Source organism: Peromyscus leucopus, chromosome 17 (assembly GCF_004664715.2).
Source record: "Peromyscus leucopus breed LL Stock chromosome 17, UCI_PerLeu_2.1, whole genome shotgun sequence".
NCBI classification, from domain to species: Eukaryota; Metazoa; Chordata; class Mammalia; order Rodentia; family Cricetidae; genus Peromyscus; species Peromyscus leucopus.
Window position 1 is genome coordinate 10,955,149 of NC_051077.1, and position 19,594 is coordinate 10,974,742.

General features: G+C 48.4%; 1 protein-coding gene across 1 annotated transcript in view; it reads left to right on the forward strand.

The window, feature by feature from the left end:
* Positions 1–15,067, forward strand: part of Sfrp1 (secreted frizzled related protein 1) — a 41,213-nt gene extending 26,146 nt beyond the window's left edge. The window contains exon 3 of the mRNA XM_028887796.2: positions 11,593–15,067. Coding sequence (XP_028743629.1) covers positions 11,593–11,915 — 323 coding nt within the window. The 3' untranslated portion in view covers positions 11,916–15,067. The remainder of the gene's footprint in view (positions 1–11,592) is intronic.
* The last annotated feature ends 4,527 nt before the right edge of the window (positions 15,068–19,594 follow it).

Consider the following 19,594-nt stretch of genomic DNA (forward strand, 5'->3'; position numbering starts at 1 on the left):
TGATATGTTGACTTCAGTAGGGAAAGCATGCATGCTGCCTCTCAATGACTCAGTGTGGAACTAATGGAAGAAAGCCGAAGTGTGTCTGTGGCCATCATTGCTAAGAGGTACTGGCTTCTTCAGGGAATAGCACCCAGGTGACAGTACCTGACCTGGTGCATCTTTTAATGGAATGACATGAAGTCCTACTCACCATGCTTGGAGTGTGTCCAGTGTATCCTGCTCTGGAGTTGTCCTTGAGTTTAGACTAAAGTTGTATTCTTGGGGTGTTTGTTTTTAATGTAAAGCTGGGTTGGGGTAAATGCAGGTGAAGTCCCTGGAAGATCTGAGGTATTTACATCTTGGGTGGCCTGGGATTCAGTACTAGATTTCCAGCAGGGGGAACCTGGAAGGTTAGATTTAGATCGTGGGCCATCAGGAACTGCCTCGCTCCTTGTTCCGAAAGTGCTCACGGAGAACCAGAGAAGTGAAGCGCCTTACCGTGTTCATAGGGAATGCTGCTGCTGGGGTTACCTGCTAACTCTGGGTGTGGGCCCCATTTCTTCCAGAATGTGCTGCCTCTTGCTAGAAAAGCCTTTGTGCTGCTGCTAGGTCCAAACAGTCCTTGCAAACCCTTTGGGTATCCCTCAAGCTGGTCCCCAGAATCCTGAATCAGAAACTGTGGGAAGAGGGGCAGTGGAGGGTGTCTCAGTAGTCTCCGCTCCCACATGCCTTCTGAGTGATTCTGATGCTCAGGGTTGAGCCCTGGGTTCACAGTCACTGTTGAGAGCTCATGGCTTGTCCAGTTCATGGGCTCTGAATCCCATTCCTACTCTTATTGTTTTCCTTCCAAGGGACTACGTGGTGTTGCCACTTTGCCATTCGGTGAACACCAAGGAGGTGGGATGGAGAGGGCTGGGAGTTCAGTGACCCAATGGTGGGAATAGCTGTTTGCTCTGGCAGGTTTGCCTGGATTGGAGCCAAGATTCAGTCAGTCCTAACGATGGACTTTTCAGGTGAGTCTTCTCATCCTCCCGGCTGGTAGGTAGATAGGGTTGGTCATGTTGAGTCCAGGAGGAGAAAGCCCCGGACCTCTTGCTTCTACTTAGGGCTTCACATTCGTGGTGCCGGAGCCAAGCTTCTGAGATGAAAAGCACACCTTTCAGGCCTTGGTTCTCCAGGTGAGAGTTCCACTTTGCTGCAGCCTATGTTAGTGGGGTAGCAGTGCCGTCCATGAAGTGAGATTCAGTTAGCAGTGGGATTCCAGATGGGTAACTCAGAAACTGCTAGGGTATGTGTGCTCTGGGGGGGGGGGGCGGGGGCAGTGACAGAGTGTGTGTGTGTGTGGGGGGGGCAGTGGCAGGGTGTATGTGTCTGGGGGGAGCCGTGAACTTCCTTCCTACAGTCAGCTCCCTAATTCTAAATTATCTGGGATCCAGAAAGCAGGACAACTTCAATTAAATAATTGGCTCCAAATGAGTCACTTGAAAATTTTCAACTCATTGTTCTTTGTAGCTGGGTGGGGCTTTCAGTCTTTGTATGTATGTATGTATGTATGTATGTATGTATGTATGTATATATGTATGCATTTATGTATGTATCTATGTATGTCCTGTAGTCAGGAAATGTCTGAAAGTATGTCGTGTGTGGTTTGTGGCCAGGGAATAGAGTCTGAATTCTTGTGACTGGGGGCCAGTTCTTTTCTTTGCTAAAGAAATTAATCGTGCTAAACCCTGGCTCCTGGTGGGAAGAGTGGACTCTGTCAGGCCTCTGGGGGGGGGGGGGCTTTGTTAGTAGGACATATTTGGGCTCCGGGGTCTCAAAGCCAGCCCTCCATGTTAACCAGGCTCTCTGGTGCACTCTGGAAGGTGACTGCAGCTCTTCCCACCAGAGACCCTTGCCCAGGCTGTTAACAAATCCCATCTGCACAGTTGAGTTCAGGGAAGGTGCCTTTTGCCTCAGGCCTTGGGAGGTTTCTGAACTGGGATGGGGAAGCATCAAGCTGGCTTCACCCGTGTTCATAGCTGAGTGAAGCTCTGTTGTCGGAATGCACTCTTTCACCTGGGGGATCCACACGGTAGGCGCCGTGTGAGCGGGCAACATGGCTGGTGCATGGAAGTGCCCATCTGTGCCCATCTTCCTAAGCCATTGGCTAGCTGACTGTGGCAGGTGAAGGGCCACCATGGGGCAACACGGTTGTCAGCTTCTGGAACCGCTTTACCCCTCTCCACAGTCCATCCGTCTGGAAGAGTCAAACCTCTCTGAAAGAGAACGTGGTGTAGGATAAAGCCAATCTCTTAGGATTCAGCTATGAACCCTGGGGTCCGCCCCCATAGATTCTCATCTGTGCCGCTGGAAAGAACATGTGCAGGTGTTGCGGGCTCAGTGGTTGGTCCCCATCCCTCCATTCCTGCTCCAGGAGGCACTGCAACTCCGGGCAGAGGCCAGGAGCAGGTGGTGGTCATGGCTGTGAGGGTTTCCTGCCTCAGGACTTACCCAGCAGCAGCCAGTGAGTTAGGTCTACCATCCTTTCCAGGTCAAAGCAAACAAGGCGCGTTCTGACCTAATGGATTCCTCATCTGGAAAACGGTGAGGGTTGTTAAGATGTGTGGGTTGCCTCTCCTTCACCCCTTAAAAGACAGGATAAAACACATCAATGACAAAAGGAAGAAAGAAAAAAAGGAAGGAAGGGAGGGAGGGAAGAAGGAAGGAAGGAATGATTGAAAAGCGTTTTTATTCAAGTAATAAAAAATCTGTAAGGAGCCCCAACTAAAACTAAGTTGCTTCATTTAAAATGGAAATGTATAATCTCTGTTTCCTTTATGGTCTTTCATTTTATAACTCATTCATGTACTGCATGAGACCATAAGCTTTCTAAAATTTACCTATTTTGTGTCTCAAAATATAGTCTAAAAAAATCAAGTCAAGATGAAGGTTTTCATTTTTTTTTTAAAATTAAAAACAAAACAAAATGGGCTGAAGAGATGGCCCAGCAGTTAAGAGCACCAACTGCTCTTCCAGAGGACCCGGGTTCAATTCCCAGCACCCACAACTGTCCGTAACTCCAAGATCTGACACCCTCACACAGACATACGGGCAGGCAAAACACCAAGGCCCGTAAAATAAAATAAAATTTAAAAAAACGCTAACAAAACAAAACTGCAGCTCTCTCCCTCATCCCCTCCCAGCCCAATCTCACGAACTGGAAGTGATCATCTTCCCTTGGTAGAGTTTCTGGAGGTGGTGTTAGCACACGGCTTCAAGTCCAGGGGCCTGCAGGGGTTGATTTCCTTGTCTCCTTGCTCGGACTGTTTACGGATGCTTCTACACTTAAAGCTGAAGACGTCTCTTTGACGTCAGCTTCCTAAGGCAGCCCCACAGCACTCGTGGCCTAGTGTGGACGCGGTTTACTCTCTCGGGGTGGCGTAGGCGTTGTTTGCAACCGAGCAGTAAAAGGCGCACGGCCGCTGTGTCTCCCCTCCTATATTCCCTTTCGTTTTCCTTTGAGATAGTAATTGTCTTGTTTTATTTCCTTAGTCCTCACTTCCTGTTATGAACCCAGCCCCCCCTCCCCCCCCTTTTTTTTTTTTAGCTACACAGCAATCTGTCCCCTGAGCTCTCTCCTGCCTCCTGCTTCAGCCTGGGTGGACTGAAACCAAGCCACTGTGCCAGATGTCGTGGAGAAGATGCTTAAAGCCTTCTTTTGGGTTTCTTGATGGTAGCTCCTCATTTTCTGGACTCTCACACTTCTTTTCACTAACTTCTACATTTAAAAAAAAAAAAATTCCTCATGAAAGGCACATAGGAATTAGCATTTAACCCTTTAATGTCTGAAGACGTCCATATCCTGTTGTTAAGTGCTGGTTGGTGGTTTGGCTCTGTGTGATTTTGGGGGATTTTAAGGACTTTCCTTTATTGTCTCACAGGCTCCTAGTGTTGCTATTGTGAAATCCAGTACCATCCTGATGCCGGATCCTTGGGCTTAAGTGGATCTTCTTTTCTGTGTACTTCAAAATGTCTTTTCCTTCCTTATGTTTCTAAGTGTCCCGATTCTTTGAGCTGGATACTGTGTAAACCGAGAGGTTTAAACTCTTCATCTCTGAAAAACTGACTTACATTATTTCCTTGATCTCTGCACCCCCCCCCCCCCATTTTGTTACGTTTTCCATAATTCCCTTTATTCAGACATAGGGACTCGGCTCCAGAGTCTACTTTTATTTTTTTTCCTGTCTCCTCTCTCTCTGTCACTTAGTTCACGATCTCAGGAAATGTCTTTATACCTGTCTTAAAACACATGTATTGAGCACAGTCCTGTTCTGTGAATGTTTCCTTTAATAGTTTTCTGTTCCTGTTATATGATACAGTAACTTACCCAACACAATCACGTTTTCAAGATTTCTTATGCTGTTCTACATTGTCTCTGTTATCTCTGGAATCCGACCCCCCATTTATTTTTTTTATCATTCACATTTAGACTTACCTTAAAATCCTGTCCATCCTTGCCTGGACATTTGAATTTGAGATACGTGGAGTTGAAAGCCTTTTGCATATTAAACCTGTGACTTGTTGGCTCTCATTAGAGATTTTTTTTTTTTTTCGAGACAGGGTTTCTCTGTATAGTTTTGGTGCCTGTCCTGATCTCTGTAGACCAGGCTGGCCTCGCACTCACAGAGATCCGCCTGGCTGTGCCTCCCAAGTGCTGGGATTTCAAGGCGTGCTCTACCACCGCCCAACCTCACTTGAGATTTTTAAGGAGGGAAAAAAAAAAAACCCAAGGTCTTTTCTTGAGCTACTAGATTTTTCAAAGAGAGACTATTCAGCCCTCTGACTTGGAGGTAGAAATCATCAGTGTTCTTTTAAGCATTTTTATTAATTTTATTTATTTATGCATTTATTTGTGTGAGTTATGTGCTTTTCACCATGTGGGCTCCAGGGATGGAACTCAGGTTATTGGGCTTGGCAGTAAGCCCCTCCCCTTGCTGAGACATCTCACCAGCCCAGCAAATCGGTGTTCCAAGATCTGAGGGTCCCACTTTTTAACACGACATCTCTCACCCAACACTGACATTCCCAGCATGTCACCCTCTTCCTGCTATCTGATGCAAACCTGCCATCAAGAATAAACCCCGTGACTGCTGCTGAGGTTGGTGGTGAGGCTAGTCACTTGAGTTCATAGTTGCATCCTTTGGCCCAGTCCATTAGCATCCGTGGGTCCTGTTGTGGTCACCAGCTTGCTCTTCCCGTCATCAGGCGTCTCTCTCCATTAGCAGCTGGTTTCAGCTTGTCTTCTCTGTCGAGGTGGGTCTGGTCTTCTCCTTGCCTTCTGCTATTCAGAACGCTCTGGGTGTGTTTTTGTTGTCTGCCGTTTCCTTGCATGCATGTGGCTTGTTAATTTCTTTAGAGTTATTAATTTTATTTTATGCATATGCGGAGGGATGCATGGGCACGGTGTGCATGCCTAGTGCCCACAGAGGCCAGAAGGGGATGTTGGATCCCCTGGAATTGTAGTTACAGAGAGTTGTGAGCCACCATGTGGGTGCTGGGAATCAAACGTAGGTTCTATGTAAGGGCAACAAGTGCTCTTAACCATTGAGCCGTGTCTTCTGCCCCAGTGTGTGTGTGTGTGTGTGTGTGTGTGTGTGTGTGTGTGTGTGTTTAACTAATTTCTAGTTGACTTCAGGACGAGTAAAGGGCTTGCATGTGCCCCATCTATTGTGTTTGGAGTGTGGTCATCAGTGGGTGTCATTCTCTTTAGACATTCCAGGAATTCAGGGCCTGGCTGTGGGGGGCGGGGGGGGGGAGTGCTTTTGTCTCTCCTTCCCATTGGCTGTCAGCCCTCTGGAATAACCTCTGCTGGCTCAGAGCCTGGCCTCGTACAGATGTCAATGACCTGCATCACCAGGCCGTCCAGTTTTAGACGCATTCTTCAGCGCTTGGGATGGGGCGGCGTCTCCTCCCTTTGAAACAGCTGCCTTGGTTATTTTGTTTATTTTTAATGGTTGCCTCTGGTGCTTTTCTAATAACTCGCCTCTTTCTCCTCATTCCCCGCTTCTTTGGGGTTCTCCTTTTTCTTCCTCCTTCTGTACTTTATCCTCATTGTACCTGTTGCCTGTAATCAGTTGAGCATCAAGCATGTTTTCTAACTCAGTCACACGCCTCCTTTTCCTGGCTAATTCTTCTCCCTCTTAGATACTTACAGCAATACCAGATTATTGGCTGTTTGACCAGATGGCCCTTGGCTGGTGGCTGCCTTGCATCCCGTGGCTGTACTTGGCCACGAAGGGAGGATGGACACATCCCATTAGCACACTCGGGATGTCAAGAGGAGGAGGCGGTTTGGAAGGAAGTACAGGCTTGGGTTGATTGTTAGGACTTTTCTGATTCTCATTTTAGCCTCAGAAATATGGCTGAGCCTTGTGGGGAGGCTGTCAAGGAAGTGTAATTTGTGCGCAGAAAATATGGCTTGAGTGACTGAAAGTGGAACGAAGCTTTCATGGTCTACTGAAATGGACTCAGATGCACTCAAACCGAAGAGATGTTTTGCTTTAAGATTTCCGAGAAAGGCCCAACAAGTATAAATTGCAGCCTCAAGTTTGGAGCTTTTCAAAGTTTCTGGGTGTCTGAATTATTGGGCTGGCGGTAATGCATAGATAAGAGTAATGCTTTACCCTTAGGGGATGTTAAATTGTTGCTAAGGGAAAGAAAAAAAAAAGAATGGTTTTGCTTTCCTTTATTTATTTAGTTAGTTTTTCCTTCTTTTGTTTTAAGGTGGCTGCAGTCTGGAGCCGAAGGGTTAGTTTCAACGTAGTGTTTATCTAACAGGGCAGGTGATGACGCTGGAGATGACGTAAGCCGTACCAGCGGCTAGGCTGTGCCTTGTATCTTACCTACAGAGAGAAAACTGAAACAGTCCGTATAGGATTGTGTCCTGCTGCTGCTGTCCCAGCAGCTGGCCCCTGGGTCTTTCATGTCACCACTATTTGCATTGCCAATTCACCCATGGGTGAGTTTCCTACCTTCCTAGCAGCAAGCATGGTAGGATTAGAGAGAGCAATGGTGATCGATTCCTGGCTCCTCTGGGCCTGCGCCCACGGTGGTGGTGGTGGTGGTGGAGTTTACCGAGGCACCTGCAGATGTGAAGAAATTAACTTTGGGCAGGTAATAGCCTATCAGATACTCCAGGTAATCTGCATGCCTGAAGCCAACCCCAGGAAGGCGGAAAGATGTTAGCAATTCTGGCCATATGTGCCTTCCCTACGTTCTCCACCTTGAAAAAGAAAGTGAGCCAAGCAGCCAAGAAACGGAGAGCCTAATGCACACCACATGTCCGTCATCAATTTCCCTCCCCCCTCCACCCCTTCCCACCTATGTAAACTAAATTCCTTTACATGGTCACGACAAAGGAACATTATTATTATTATTATTATTATTATTATTATTATTATTATTATTTTGAGTTGTGATTAAAAGCAGCACAATCAAGACAGTTTCCACTGAAGCAACAGCATTTTAAACTCTATAATGGGTGGTGAGAGAGAGCAAGGTCTGTGGGCTTGGTTATGGGTTCTAATCCTGATTGCATCTCCTACAAATCGTGGCCTTGTGCTATCATTGTGTAGCCCCGGTTCTTCTTGATTGCAGCAAAGCACTCAAATTGCCTGCTTCACCGTCATTGGGAGTAGCAAGCAAGAGCTAGTAGGTCAGTGGTGTTCATCCTTCCTGATGCTGCCACCCTTTAATACATACAGTTCCTCGTGGTGTGGTGACGCCCAACCACGGAATTATTTCCTTGCCACTTCATAACTGCAATTTTGCTACTGTTATGAACTGTAATATAAACGTGTGATATGCAACCCCTGGGGGGGGCGTCACGACCCACAGGGTGAGAACCACTGTAGTAGATGGCACACCTGGCCTGTGTTTTATCTTGCAAGCACAGTCCATGGCGGGTACTCAGCAAATGATGGCATGCTTCACTGCAGTAAGGAAGGTCCCCTGTGGTCTGCTGGTACATGCATTACTCTCTCCTGGTAATGCAAGTGGTACCTGACCCACTTCTAAGGCATGGTTCTGTTCTGCACACTGGACTTGGGCATCAGCTACCTTGTGAAAGGACCGGCGTTGTCTTACTGCCTTGCAGCTTTTCTCTAAAGTAGTGGGTCAGCTTGTGTTATTACAGCAAATACCTCATACAGCCAGCTTACACAGGAAAGGGTTCCTTTGCCTAACAGTTTCGGAGGCTAGTGCATGATCAGTTGGCCTGTTGCATTATGTGAGGTAGCACACCATGGCTAGAACACATCTTGGACTAAAGCCACTCACTTCATGGCCAGAAAGCCCCAGAGACTGGAGGAAGGTATAGGGAGGGAGGGGTCCTGCCATCGCTCTCAAAAGACACACACCAGGGACCTAAAGACCCCTCACCGCCTTGTGAACGTTCCACTGCTTTCTAATAGTGCCACTAAGGACTGAGCTTTGAACTCACAGGTCTTGAAAGGACACCAAGAGGAAAACAATAGGAAATGTTTGTTTCCCCTTGCCCTTGGCTCTGTTTGGCAGAGGGGAGCAGGGATGAGGTTGACTTGGCTTTGGACCAGGTGGTGAGTCGGTTCTGGCTGGTCCCCTCACTCGACCCTATTGAGAACTTCTCTCATCCATCAAGTTTGACATTGGAACCAGTGAAATCTCTCTCATTTTTTTCTAAGTGAACTCCCAGGTTCAAGGTCCCTGAGCCAACAGCGGGAGTTGAGGTAAGCGTGGGCCCGTTTGGGCCTGTCTGGGGTGAGGCCTTGGAGAGGTCGTCTCCACTGTCTATTCATTGCACACCCACCTGCTGCTTTCCAATTGCTGTGCTCACCACGAGGGTGAGGTTCGAGCACATCAGAAGCAGTGGGCAGTGACCCACCGGGGTGGGAGTGTTGATACTTCGAATTCCCCTGGGGAGCCATGGCTCACCTTGCTATTCTGAGTGCTGGGAACTCCAGAAAAGATAGGTGCTCCACAGCGAGGGATGTCTGCTCACAAGGGTCCACTTGTGACCTTTCTGCCAACCTTGGCGTGAAGCATTTCTCAGGCCTGGGCTAATAGGCAGGACTTGAGTTAAGTAGGCCTCAAGATCTAGATGTCTTTTCTTCAGAAAAAGAGAGCAGTGGAGCAGTATTTTGAGTTCACAGACTTAGACACACGGTGAAGATTTACCCTCAAGACTCTTCTCTTTGCCCTTCCTCTTCACCAAGGGAGCCAAGGTTTGGCCTTGTAAGCAGCAGACCCTTCTGTGGTGAATTTTCCTACTAGCACGGCCTCTCTTCAGCCAGAGGGAGAGTCTCTTGGGCCGTTTCATGAGAAAAGCCATTTTAAAATGGAAGTGGAATCCGGAGCCCATCTGAGCCCTTTATTTTCTTGATCCAGCTAATGAGCACTCTCTACGTTCTGGGTTCATTATAAAGAATTTTGAAACCACAGAGCCAGCAGACGCAGCCCGGCGATTGGAAGTCACGTCGCTGTGGTTTGGATATAGCCCCTTTGCCCTCCAGGCCCGTGCGCTGCAGGCTCAGTCCCCAGCCCCCCGTGGCACGCCGGGAGCTGGTGCAACATTCTCAGAAGGTGGGACCTGGTGGAAATGAGTTATTTTGGGCATGTCTTGAGGGGACCCAGACCACCGTTCTTTTCTTTCTTTTTCCTTGCTCCCGCCATGTGGCTAGCAGCTTTTTCCGGCTGTGAGCTCTGGCTATGATGTGCTGCTTTTGCCACACGCCCGTGGGGACAGTAGTGATGGATTGAAAACTGGAGCTCAACCAAAATGGACCTTTCCTCCTTATCTGTTGATTTAGCTCAGGTATTTGTTGAAATAATGGACGGTTAATTAACACAGAGGGGCTGGAATTTAAAACTGACAAATGAGCAAGCCAGTTGACTGGCCAAATGTCAGTTTTCTTATCTCTTAGATGGGGGAAAATAATTGTCCTTTCTTCGTGGAGTTACTAGGATCCATCCATTACAGGAATGAAAGCAAAAAACGCTTAGTGCATTTCCAGGCTGACCTCACACTTGGAGAATCAGTAGCTGCCGAGCGTGCTTCGGAAACAAGGCTTTCTTCCTGGAACACAGTGCAAGTCTTGAGCTATGTAAAAGTGGTGGGGGATTGGTAACCTTTAACTCGGAAGAATTCAGAGGATGCACAGATTATCTGGGGACTGATATCTGGGGGAGGAGTTCCAGTCTCTAATATCTGGTGTTGGCTAGTTCTAAAGGCGCACAGCCATGTGTGTTTAAGGAATGTCTCTAATGGCCACCGTTGAAGGAGCTGTGCATAGGTTCAAAGTAACACGCGGGGCTGGCATGTAGTCCAGTAGGAGAGTGCTGGCCTATCTACTACGGTGGGGCCTGTGTTCTGTACCCCAGACCAAGAGAGAAAAACAAAAGTAACACGGAATCCAAGGACACAAAGCAGAGAGGAGGGAGGAGAGCGGACGGGTGGGTTGTTTTTCTTTCTCCTGGTTCTGAGAACACCAGAGACTCTTCCACCAGAGATGTGAGTCCTCACTTGGATGTGCCCGCTAACCTGTCTCTGAGCTGTTAGGGAGTCAAGGTGGAGTTTAACTCTGTATGAGTCTTTTCTGTTGACAAGACCTAAGAGTACCCAACCGTCCGTGGCCTCTTGATCAGCGGGCAGTACGTGACATCAGACTTTCCTGAACACACAGCTCGCGGAGTTCTGACTTCACCTGTGCTCAAGTTGGACGGCGATGTTGAGCCACCCTGGCGTACAGTTTGAAGGGCTCTCTGAATTTCCCTTGCTAAATATGCACACAGATTCTGTCTGCCTCGTTGTGGGTGTCATAAAAACAAAACCACTAACTTTCTTTAAAAAAAAAAAATTAGGAGGGCTGGGCATTGGTGGCGCACGCCTTTAATCCCAGCACTCGGGAGGCAGAGCCAGGCGGATCCCTGTGAGTTCAAGGCCAGCCTGAGCTCCAGGAAAGGCGCAAAGCTACACAGAGAAACCCTGTCTCGAAAAAAACAAACAAACAAAAAAAATAGGATAATTTTTATCCTAATTTTTTTTAAATGTTTGGTACAATAACATTAGATTATGTAGATTATGTTGAATTATGTGACCGCTTCTCTTTTTATATTGTTTTTGACATACAAAAGAATTGACTTCATTATGACATTTTCATGTGTGTCTATCATTGTCCTTTACTCATATCCCTTCCCATTATTCTCTCTTATTATCCCCTTTCCCGGCTAATTTTCACTTTCCCCTGACTTCAAGCTACTTTCATCACGTGTGTGCGCGTGCGCATACACACACACACACACACACACACACACACACACACACACACCGCTTTATTCTGCACACGGGAGAAAAACATGACAATATTTATCTTTCCAGTTCTGAATTGTTTCTCTCAATTTGATGAAACCTAAAATGGGGGGTGCGTTTGCGTTTGCAGCTCAGTAGCACAATGAGACTCTGTCACTGGTTTCCCTTTGTGTAGGACTGGGCGGGGTGTTGTTTCAAACGAAAAGCTTTGCTCTAAACGCTTTTTTTTTTTTTTCCTCGCCCTCCCCTTCTCTCTCTGCCTCTCCCCCCCCCCCCCATCCTAGCACTGAGGATGAAAATCAAAGAAGTGAAGAAGGAGAACGGGGACAAGAAGATTGTCCCCAAGAAGAAGAAGCCCCTGAAACTGGGGCCCATCAAGAAGAAGGAGCTGAAGCGGCTGGTGTTGTTCCTGAAGAACGGTGCCGACTGCCCCTGTCACCAGCTGGACAACCTCAGCCACAGCTTCCTCATCATGGGCCGCAAGGTGAAGAGCCAGTACCTGCTGACGGCCATTCACAAGTGGGACAAGAAAAACAAGGAGTTCAAAAACTTCATGAAGAAGATGAAGAACCACGAGTGCCCCACCTTCCAGTCTGTCTTTAAGTGACGCCGCCGCCGGGGTGGACGCGGGGGAAGGAGGGAGGGAGTGTCGCCTGGGGTGAGGGTGGGGGCGAGTGGGTGGCCCTGGCTCTTGGGGCGCACATATTGCTCTTGCCCGGTCCAGCTGTGGCTTTTTTGCATCGCGCAGCTGCCTCTGTCCCCACAGCGACCCCACTCCCTCTCTTTACATAGCCACGTCCAGCTACGTCCAGGGCTCTTTAGATTAGGAAGGCTTGTCAAGGGCTGCAGCAGGGCCAGCAGTGACTGTGCAAAAGAAGGGGCGGAATCCTTTCGCTGCGTCTCAGGCACACACACACACACACACACACACACACACACACACACACCCCAAAATGTTTGCCAGAATGGAAAAGGAAAGAAGTGTGTGAGAGCGGCCGGCTCAGGCCATACGTTATTCTGGACATCATTAGGAATTGCTTGTGGAGTGTTCTGGGTAACGTAAGCCTTTGCAGGTAGAAATTTTGACCATTGGCAAGCCAGGTTGCTTTCATTTTGGTAGTAATCTCCTCTTTTCTGCGTTACCTAGAAACAAGAGCAGCACACACACACACACACACACACACACACACACACACACACACACACATTCTGAAAGTAGCCAGGGTATCCCAGTACAGAACGGGATAGATAAGGGGCTGGATGTTTTACCCTCAGCTTTTGCACCAGCCACATTTGATAGGAGATTGATTGTTGGTCTCCGATGGCCATTTCTCTCAGTCCCTTGGGACACAAGGGTGGCAGAGGACTGCTTTTGTAATGAGGAGGAAGGTGGTGGGCCGTGTAGAGACGTGAGGCATTTCAGGCTGAGAAGCCAGTGGTTACCGGTTTTCAGAAATACAGTGAAAGGAAAAAACAAAAACAAATGCAGAGCATCAGCAGGTCACACACTGGTCGGGGCGAATGGGGAACCTCACATTGCGGTCTCATCTGTCACATTTCAAAAGAACACCAGCAATATAAATAGTGACAAAACCCCAGGTACCCTTCAAGGCTTGGCTAGAAATCCATGCTGAGCATTTGAAAGATAACCAAGACTAAGATCTCTGACCACCCGAGGCTGCCCTCTTCTCGAGAACGCTGTCTGCGCATGTGCGATGGAGGGTGGCTCTGTCTGCGCATGTGCTGTGGAGGAGGCGGGCTTGGCATCATGGTAGCGCAACCACAGTGGCTACAGCGCTCCCCACACTGCTTTCCTCCGAGGGATATCCGTTTCTTTAAACATGATTGCGCATAGTTAAAAGGAATTCGAAATCGCTGCCTGCCTGACCCCTCCACTTTCACTTTTGTGTGCCCCCCACTCGTGTTTTTTTTTTTTTGAGGGTAAGTGGCCTCTCCAAGGAGATGGTTTCAAAAGCTAGCCATTGGCAGTTCCCCCAAGTGCCCAAAGGTATTCATTCCTTAAAGTTTGTGTGCTTAAGAAGTGATGTAAATAAGCCCGTTCTCTTAGGCAGCCTTGCTCCTCGTGTCCGAGTAGTTCTAAAGGAAAACAAAACAAAACAGGAACGTTAGTTTCTTCCACCAAAGTCTGCTTACTCAGCCCCCACCACCTCTCGAGGACCGCAGTGACCGTCCCTCTGGTCCATCAGCCCAGATGCAGCAATCATTGTGAGGAGTCAAGTCATCCAGTGGCCTTGGACCGACACAGAAACAGAGGCAAATTCTGGTAATTTCTGAAAGACTTTAGCCCCCCACCCAACCAGCAAGTCAACGCAGTTACCAACCTGAGTGGGATACTAACCCAGTTGACCTCCTTTTTCGTAATCCCGTTACCTTAACACTTTAAAAGAATTCTTTTGACCTTAATCATAAAGATATTTAGGGACCGTAAATGATTTGCCTATAATTTTGATGATTTAAAAATGCCTATGCATATTAGTAATTAGAAATAGTCTACTTTCTCATTGTCCAACTGAAATGCAAACGTATTTCATGAGCCGGACCTCGAGTCGGTAGGTCAGGGCTCACTGAAGGTCTCATTTTGACCAAGTGTGTCGTGCAGCAGGGTCCTCTCCAAGTGCAGAGGACTTAGACATGAATTTATCTGGGGGATGTGTTAGCATTTTCACAGAAAGCGAGCCAGGGGCCATGCTGGGCTGTTCTGGATTAGAAATCCTCAGGTAGGAGGCACCGCTCTCAGAAAGCATTCACAATCAACTGATCATGTGAACTGCAGTGGCTGTCCGCTCCCCCCCCCCCCCCGCCCAATTTCAGAATCCCTGGCTTTAGAGTTCCATTGTGGACCTGTGAGGATTTTAGACACATACAGACCAGTTTTGTCTGCACGACATCAGCAGTTCAGGACAACAAGGGAGGCTATCTATGGACCCAAAACTGCCTGATCACCGACCTTTGTTCTTTTCGACAAAAGGTCCAACGAACCAGTGTGCAGACTCACTGGCCTCGTCACTGGCTTCCAATAGAGGAGGTCCACGTGTGTCCCAACCATTGTTGCCAGTGAAAGGGTCAGCTTTGGAAAGCTTTAAAAGTAACCATTCTAGAGAATAGGAGGAGGCCCTACCCACTGAACCATTGGAAACTATCAGTAGTTATGGTAGAAGATAGACTTGGAGGCAAGAATTGTAAGAATGTTTGACTTTGAAAACATTCTGCGTTAACACTCAGCTCTCATGGTTGGTGGTGGGTGAGCTCTACGTTCTCCCTTGGGGGCAGAGTCCAAAGTGCAGCCTCAGGCTTCGCATGAATGTGTAAATCACAGAAGTCTCCTTCCTCAAAGCTAGAACCTGTTTTCCTTGTTAGACTCCGCGTCACTGTGGTCTGTTGGACCTTCATGACTGGCATGTCTCAAGATGAGTTTCAGAAGCAGATCTGAGGTCACATCTCCATGATGGCATGCTGATGGCTCCGACCTGGCCTGGCAGGTCCTGAGCACATAGACGGACTTCCTGTTGGCCCTAGTCCCTGCATGAGGACTCCACCTTTAGAGTCTAAAACTTTCCTAAAAAGCTTTGAATATACTGTGAAGATGTTTTACATTCCATTTCATTTGTGTTGTTTTTGAACTGCCTTTGACCAGATGTTTTGATGTTATCACGTATGTTAATAGTAATTCCCATATGTGTTTTGTTTTCATGCTTTTCCCACCATGTATTCACTTGACTAAAATCACTCAATCAATAACAACGTGAATTGTGATTTACCCGACTCCCCATCATCCGGAATCCACACTCCAGTTCTGCAGATTGAGTTATTTCGGTGGCGTTTTCTGGTCCTAGAACATCATCACCTTTAAGTGGGAGCTGGGTATGGTAGGGTGGATGAGACCTGGGGAGGACCGTGACTAGTCCCTGCCTCCTTCCACACTCACCGTCTCTGTATAACAGCCTGTTGTTGTCTGGCTGGCTGTGTGGCTTTCAGCTCTGCCAGAATTTCTGCTCCGGGTTCCAGATGCCCTTTCCCCATGGCCTGTTTTAGTGTTCACGTTCAAATTCCCAGCTAGAACTTAAGAGATGGTTTGTATCTGGTGCCGTGGTCCCATTTGGGATTTTTGCAGATGAAGGATCTAAGATGCGACATGGTTGGGACTTCCCAGAAGACTCTGGGTCACTGGCATGGCTGGAATGAGAACCCACAGTCCCTGAGTCCCAGCTATGTAGGCTGAATTATCTGCTGGGCCTGCTTTTGTACCCAGAGTGACACACTTTGCTGATCCCTGGTTGTTTATTTTGGGGTTGGGCTTCTTGCCTACGGAATTCTTCCGCTGTAGCGATAGCTCCATTGGATGGTACGCCCTGATTAAAAAGCGCCTCCACACTAGAATCACTAGCAGTTTATCTCCAAATGTGCATCAAAACTTCACCCATCACCATCTCTTAGGCGAGAAGTGAGGATTTTCACATACTCATCTGCTCTCGTGAAGTATTGAAGTGTGATCACGGCTGAGTAGGATATATGTCCTCCTGGTTCTCCTGTGGTTTAAGGAGAGAATTTCCTTTAGGCTTGGCACCACCCCTACGGAAGCCATACTGCCATGATCCATAACGTCTCAGGCTGTTTCAAATCGCCCTCTTTCTAATCAATTAGCAGCAAGATGATGACAGGTGTGCAGAAGTACACTTCAGTTTCTGGGGGTGCTGGGGATCCCGGACCCCCGGGGCTGTGAGTGTATGGGCTTGCTTAGACATGTTAGGTGATCTAAGAACTACAGGCTTGCTTGACTTCAGTCTGCATAGCACACACCTCTCTTCAAGGAACTTCAAGGAACTGGACTGGACCTCTCCACCAAAGGGCAGCAAGAGATGGGTTCGAGTTGGGTTGGCTTCGCCATCTTCCCACATGGGATCCAGACATGCCAGCAAATCCACATGGGCTTCTGAGGAAGAAAAAGTGGGGCCAGTCACCTGATGAATCGCAGGAGAGAAGGGGAGCATGTCTCACTGTTAGCATGTGTGGTGGTCATGGGGCGTGGTATGGCCACACCCAGTTCCTGGCTTCCACCCCCAGAAATCTTGATTATGAAGGGTAGTAATGGGGTCTCATATGTTAGTTTGCCTCCTGCTCACTGAGACAGGTGCTCACAACATACAGGAAACACAGAAGGGTTTTAACAAAAAGGAGCCAGGGCAAGAGGTGGTCCCAAGGATACTTCCTCAGTGACCTACTTCCTCCTGCTAGAGCCCACCTGCAGTTCCCCTCCCACCAGTTCATTCAGAATTTTCATTCATCAGTGGATTGAACTAGTCATTGGGTCAGAGTCTTCATGACCTAGCTATTTCTCCTGGGCGTATGACAGTTGAATCAAGTTGACGATCGAGACGACACCAGATTTAGAACTTGTAAGCGGCATACCGGCTGTTTCAAGACTCTGGTCTGTTGCGTCTTGGCAAAACATTCTAACAGTACAAACGTGGCTCGGGAATGAGGAGCAAGTGTTTATTTGGGACTTTTTCTTTTCCACACACATTGCTGCAAGACCTCCTGAAGTATTGTGGGTCACTTTCATATTAGCTACTAAAAGTGGTTCGGAGGGAGGGGATGAGTTCACTTTTTCCTTTATAGTGGGGGACCATCTGATCTTCAAAGAGTACTTCCAAGATTTAATAAGCACAGCCACACAGGAAAAGTGCAGATTCTAATTCTGTGGATCCAAGATGAAGCATTGCTATCTGTTTCAAGACAGGGTTACTCTGTGTAACAGCTCTGGCTGTTCTGGAACTCACTCTGCAGACCAGGTTGGCCTCGAACTCACGGAGAGCCGCCTGCACTTGCCTCCTGAGTACTGGGATTTAAGGCATGAACCACCACCTAAGTACCTTACACCCTCTGGGGACAGTGGGAGCTGGGTCTGCCAAGCGCTCTTTGGGCAGGGACACTCTCAGGGTCTCCACAGTGTCCTTGTACCTATTAGGACAATCCTTCTTGGAAATCCTCATAAGGCGCCATCTCCTCAGGACTCAAGATAGGAGTCATACTTGGAATTGAGAGCAAAACCAACTGGAGTGATTGCTGATTATAAACCCAGGTTAGCTGAGGTTAATCTCCAATCATTCACTACTTTTTTTTAAATTGTTTTCAGTGCTAGGAGCCAGACCTAAGGCCTTGCATACAGGAGGCAAGCCGGCCACTTTGGAGCTACACTCCTAGCCCTAAACAGACTCTTTGCTCTACTTCCTGGGACACTCAAAGGCTCCTTCTTTTGTTGCCTCTTTGGGGTGGCCGTCTATCAGCATTCCCTTGACAGTGCTAGTTCCCACTACCGTGGTTGTTGGAGCTAACAGACAGAAGGTGTTATCTGGACAGCTGAAGTAATACAGGAAGTTGCCAGCAGAGGTGGGACTTTTCGTGTTCCATTTGTTCACATCTGGGCAGTTTCAAACTCTTGTGGGGGAAGCCAAGACGGGAAGAGCGACTGAAGTCTTCGGAGGGAAAATCCTATCTCTGACAAATGGCGGCCAGCCTGCCAAGCAGGGCTGATTTACTAGGATGCAGGCATTAGAATTTCTGTCAGCAAAGGCCAAGGAAGGCTGCTTTGTGCAGCCTTGGAGAAGATAGGTATCAAGGCCAGCCCTCTGGAGGAGCAGAAGGCTCCCATGTCTTCATACATCTGTGCAGTATTTAGATAAGAAGGGGCTGTACTTAATCATGGAGAGAGTTGTTTGCTTAAATAGAGGGAGGGAGCCTTGCCTGTGTGTGTGTAAGGAGAGAAAGGAGGTGGGAAGAGGGAGAAAGGAGCCAGCAGGTTTAAACAGTCACCCCCACCACCACCACCACCACGTGGTTTTAATTAGGGTGGCCTTCCCATCACCTGAGCACCCAAACGAGCCAGTCCGGGTGTTAGGAAAGGATCAGAATTCACATGGCCTGGTGCTTGAGATTTCAGGGGAGCTCTGGGGAAAGTGTCTGCCCTCATCCCTGCAAACGCCTGAGTCAGGAGCCTTGGTGTCTGAGTTCCTTCAGGAAGCCTGCCTTTTTGAATGCCAGGTGGGACCCAAGGGCAGAGCTTCTCTGAGAATCCCTGGGTATCGGGATTTACAGACACAAATCCAAAGGTAAAGCCGCACACTCCGTTTTCTTCTCCCCAAAGACAGAAAGAGCAGGAGGTACCATGGAGGCATTGTGCATGATCCCCAGCTCTCCTGCACTTCCTGAGGATGCCCACAAATGCCCATGGTCACGATCCAGACTCGGGGGCGGATGGTAAGAAAGGGAGAAGATGGCTTAAGGGTCCCAGTGTCCATTCTGCTACCTTAATGTCTGAAGACACTATGCAGATACAGGTAATTTTGCCTCTTTACCTGTATAAGTTCATCAACCGAATGAACGAAGGGAGAATTACATGTCTAAATTCAAAGGGCTGTTCCACAATGTGACCCAGGGACAAGTAAGGTGAGTACCACATAATATAAGAGATTCCTCAGGGGTAAGGACATCCCCTCAAGATTGGCAAGACTACTGGAAACCTACTTTGGCAACTACCAAATTCCCAGATATGCAACAGCTCCAGCTGCAGCACCTTCCCAGGCCATGGCAAATGAACTTTTGACTTGGGTCAGACTTACGGGAGGCTCCAAGGCTCCTGAGGAGGACGGGGAACAGGGAAAGGTGGCTAGAGAGAAAAATCAGCACCCGTTAAGAAACGGCTGTGCAGGCCAGCCTGAAGCCTTCTTAGCCCTGTCTCCGACTGGGCTATCCCTGTCACTCAAGTGTGCTGCAGCCTCCCAGGATCCTCTTCGGCTACCTTCTCTCCCCCTTTCCAGAGCTAGCAGTTATTCATGAGAAGGAGGCTGCTGATGGGTGAGGATGACATTCGGAGACTAAATACGGTCAGGTCGGATGTTCAGCAGGACGAGACATTTGTGTGTGTTTCCATCGGCTAGTTGGAGAGAAAAGAATGCATCTTCCCAGGCAAGGGACTAGCATGAGCTTGGCTGTGCCTGACTCCACGAATGGAAAGCGTGGCTGGCATGTGGCAGACAGTCTGGCTCCTAGCAGGAGCCTTCCGTCCTTGACCTTCATCTCTGTGACTGCATGGTTCTGAGATAGAGGGCAGAGGTCTGGCCCCGGGGCACTTCTCTCCTGACCCGAACATGTCTGTGGTCCTCAGACTGGCCCTCCAGTGGGTCCAGAAGAGGCATGATTCCTTGTCTGGTGTCTGTTCCTCCCTGCCTGGTGGACAGAAAGGAGTTCGTGCAAGAGTAGATTCAGCTG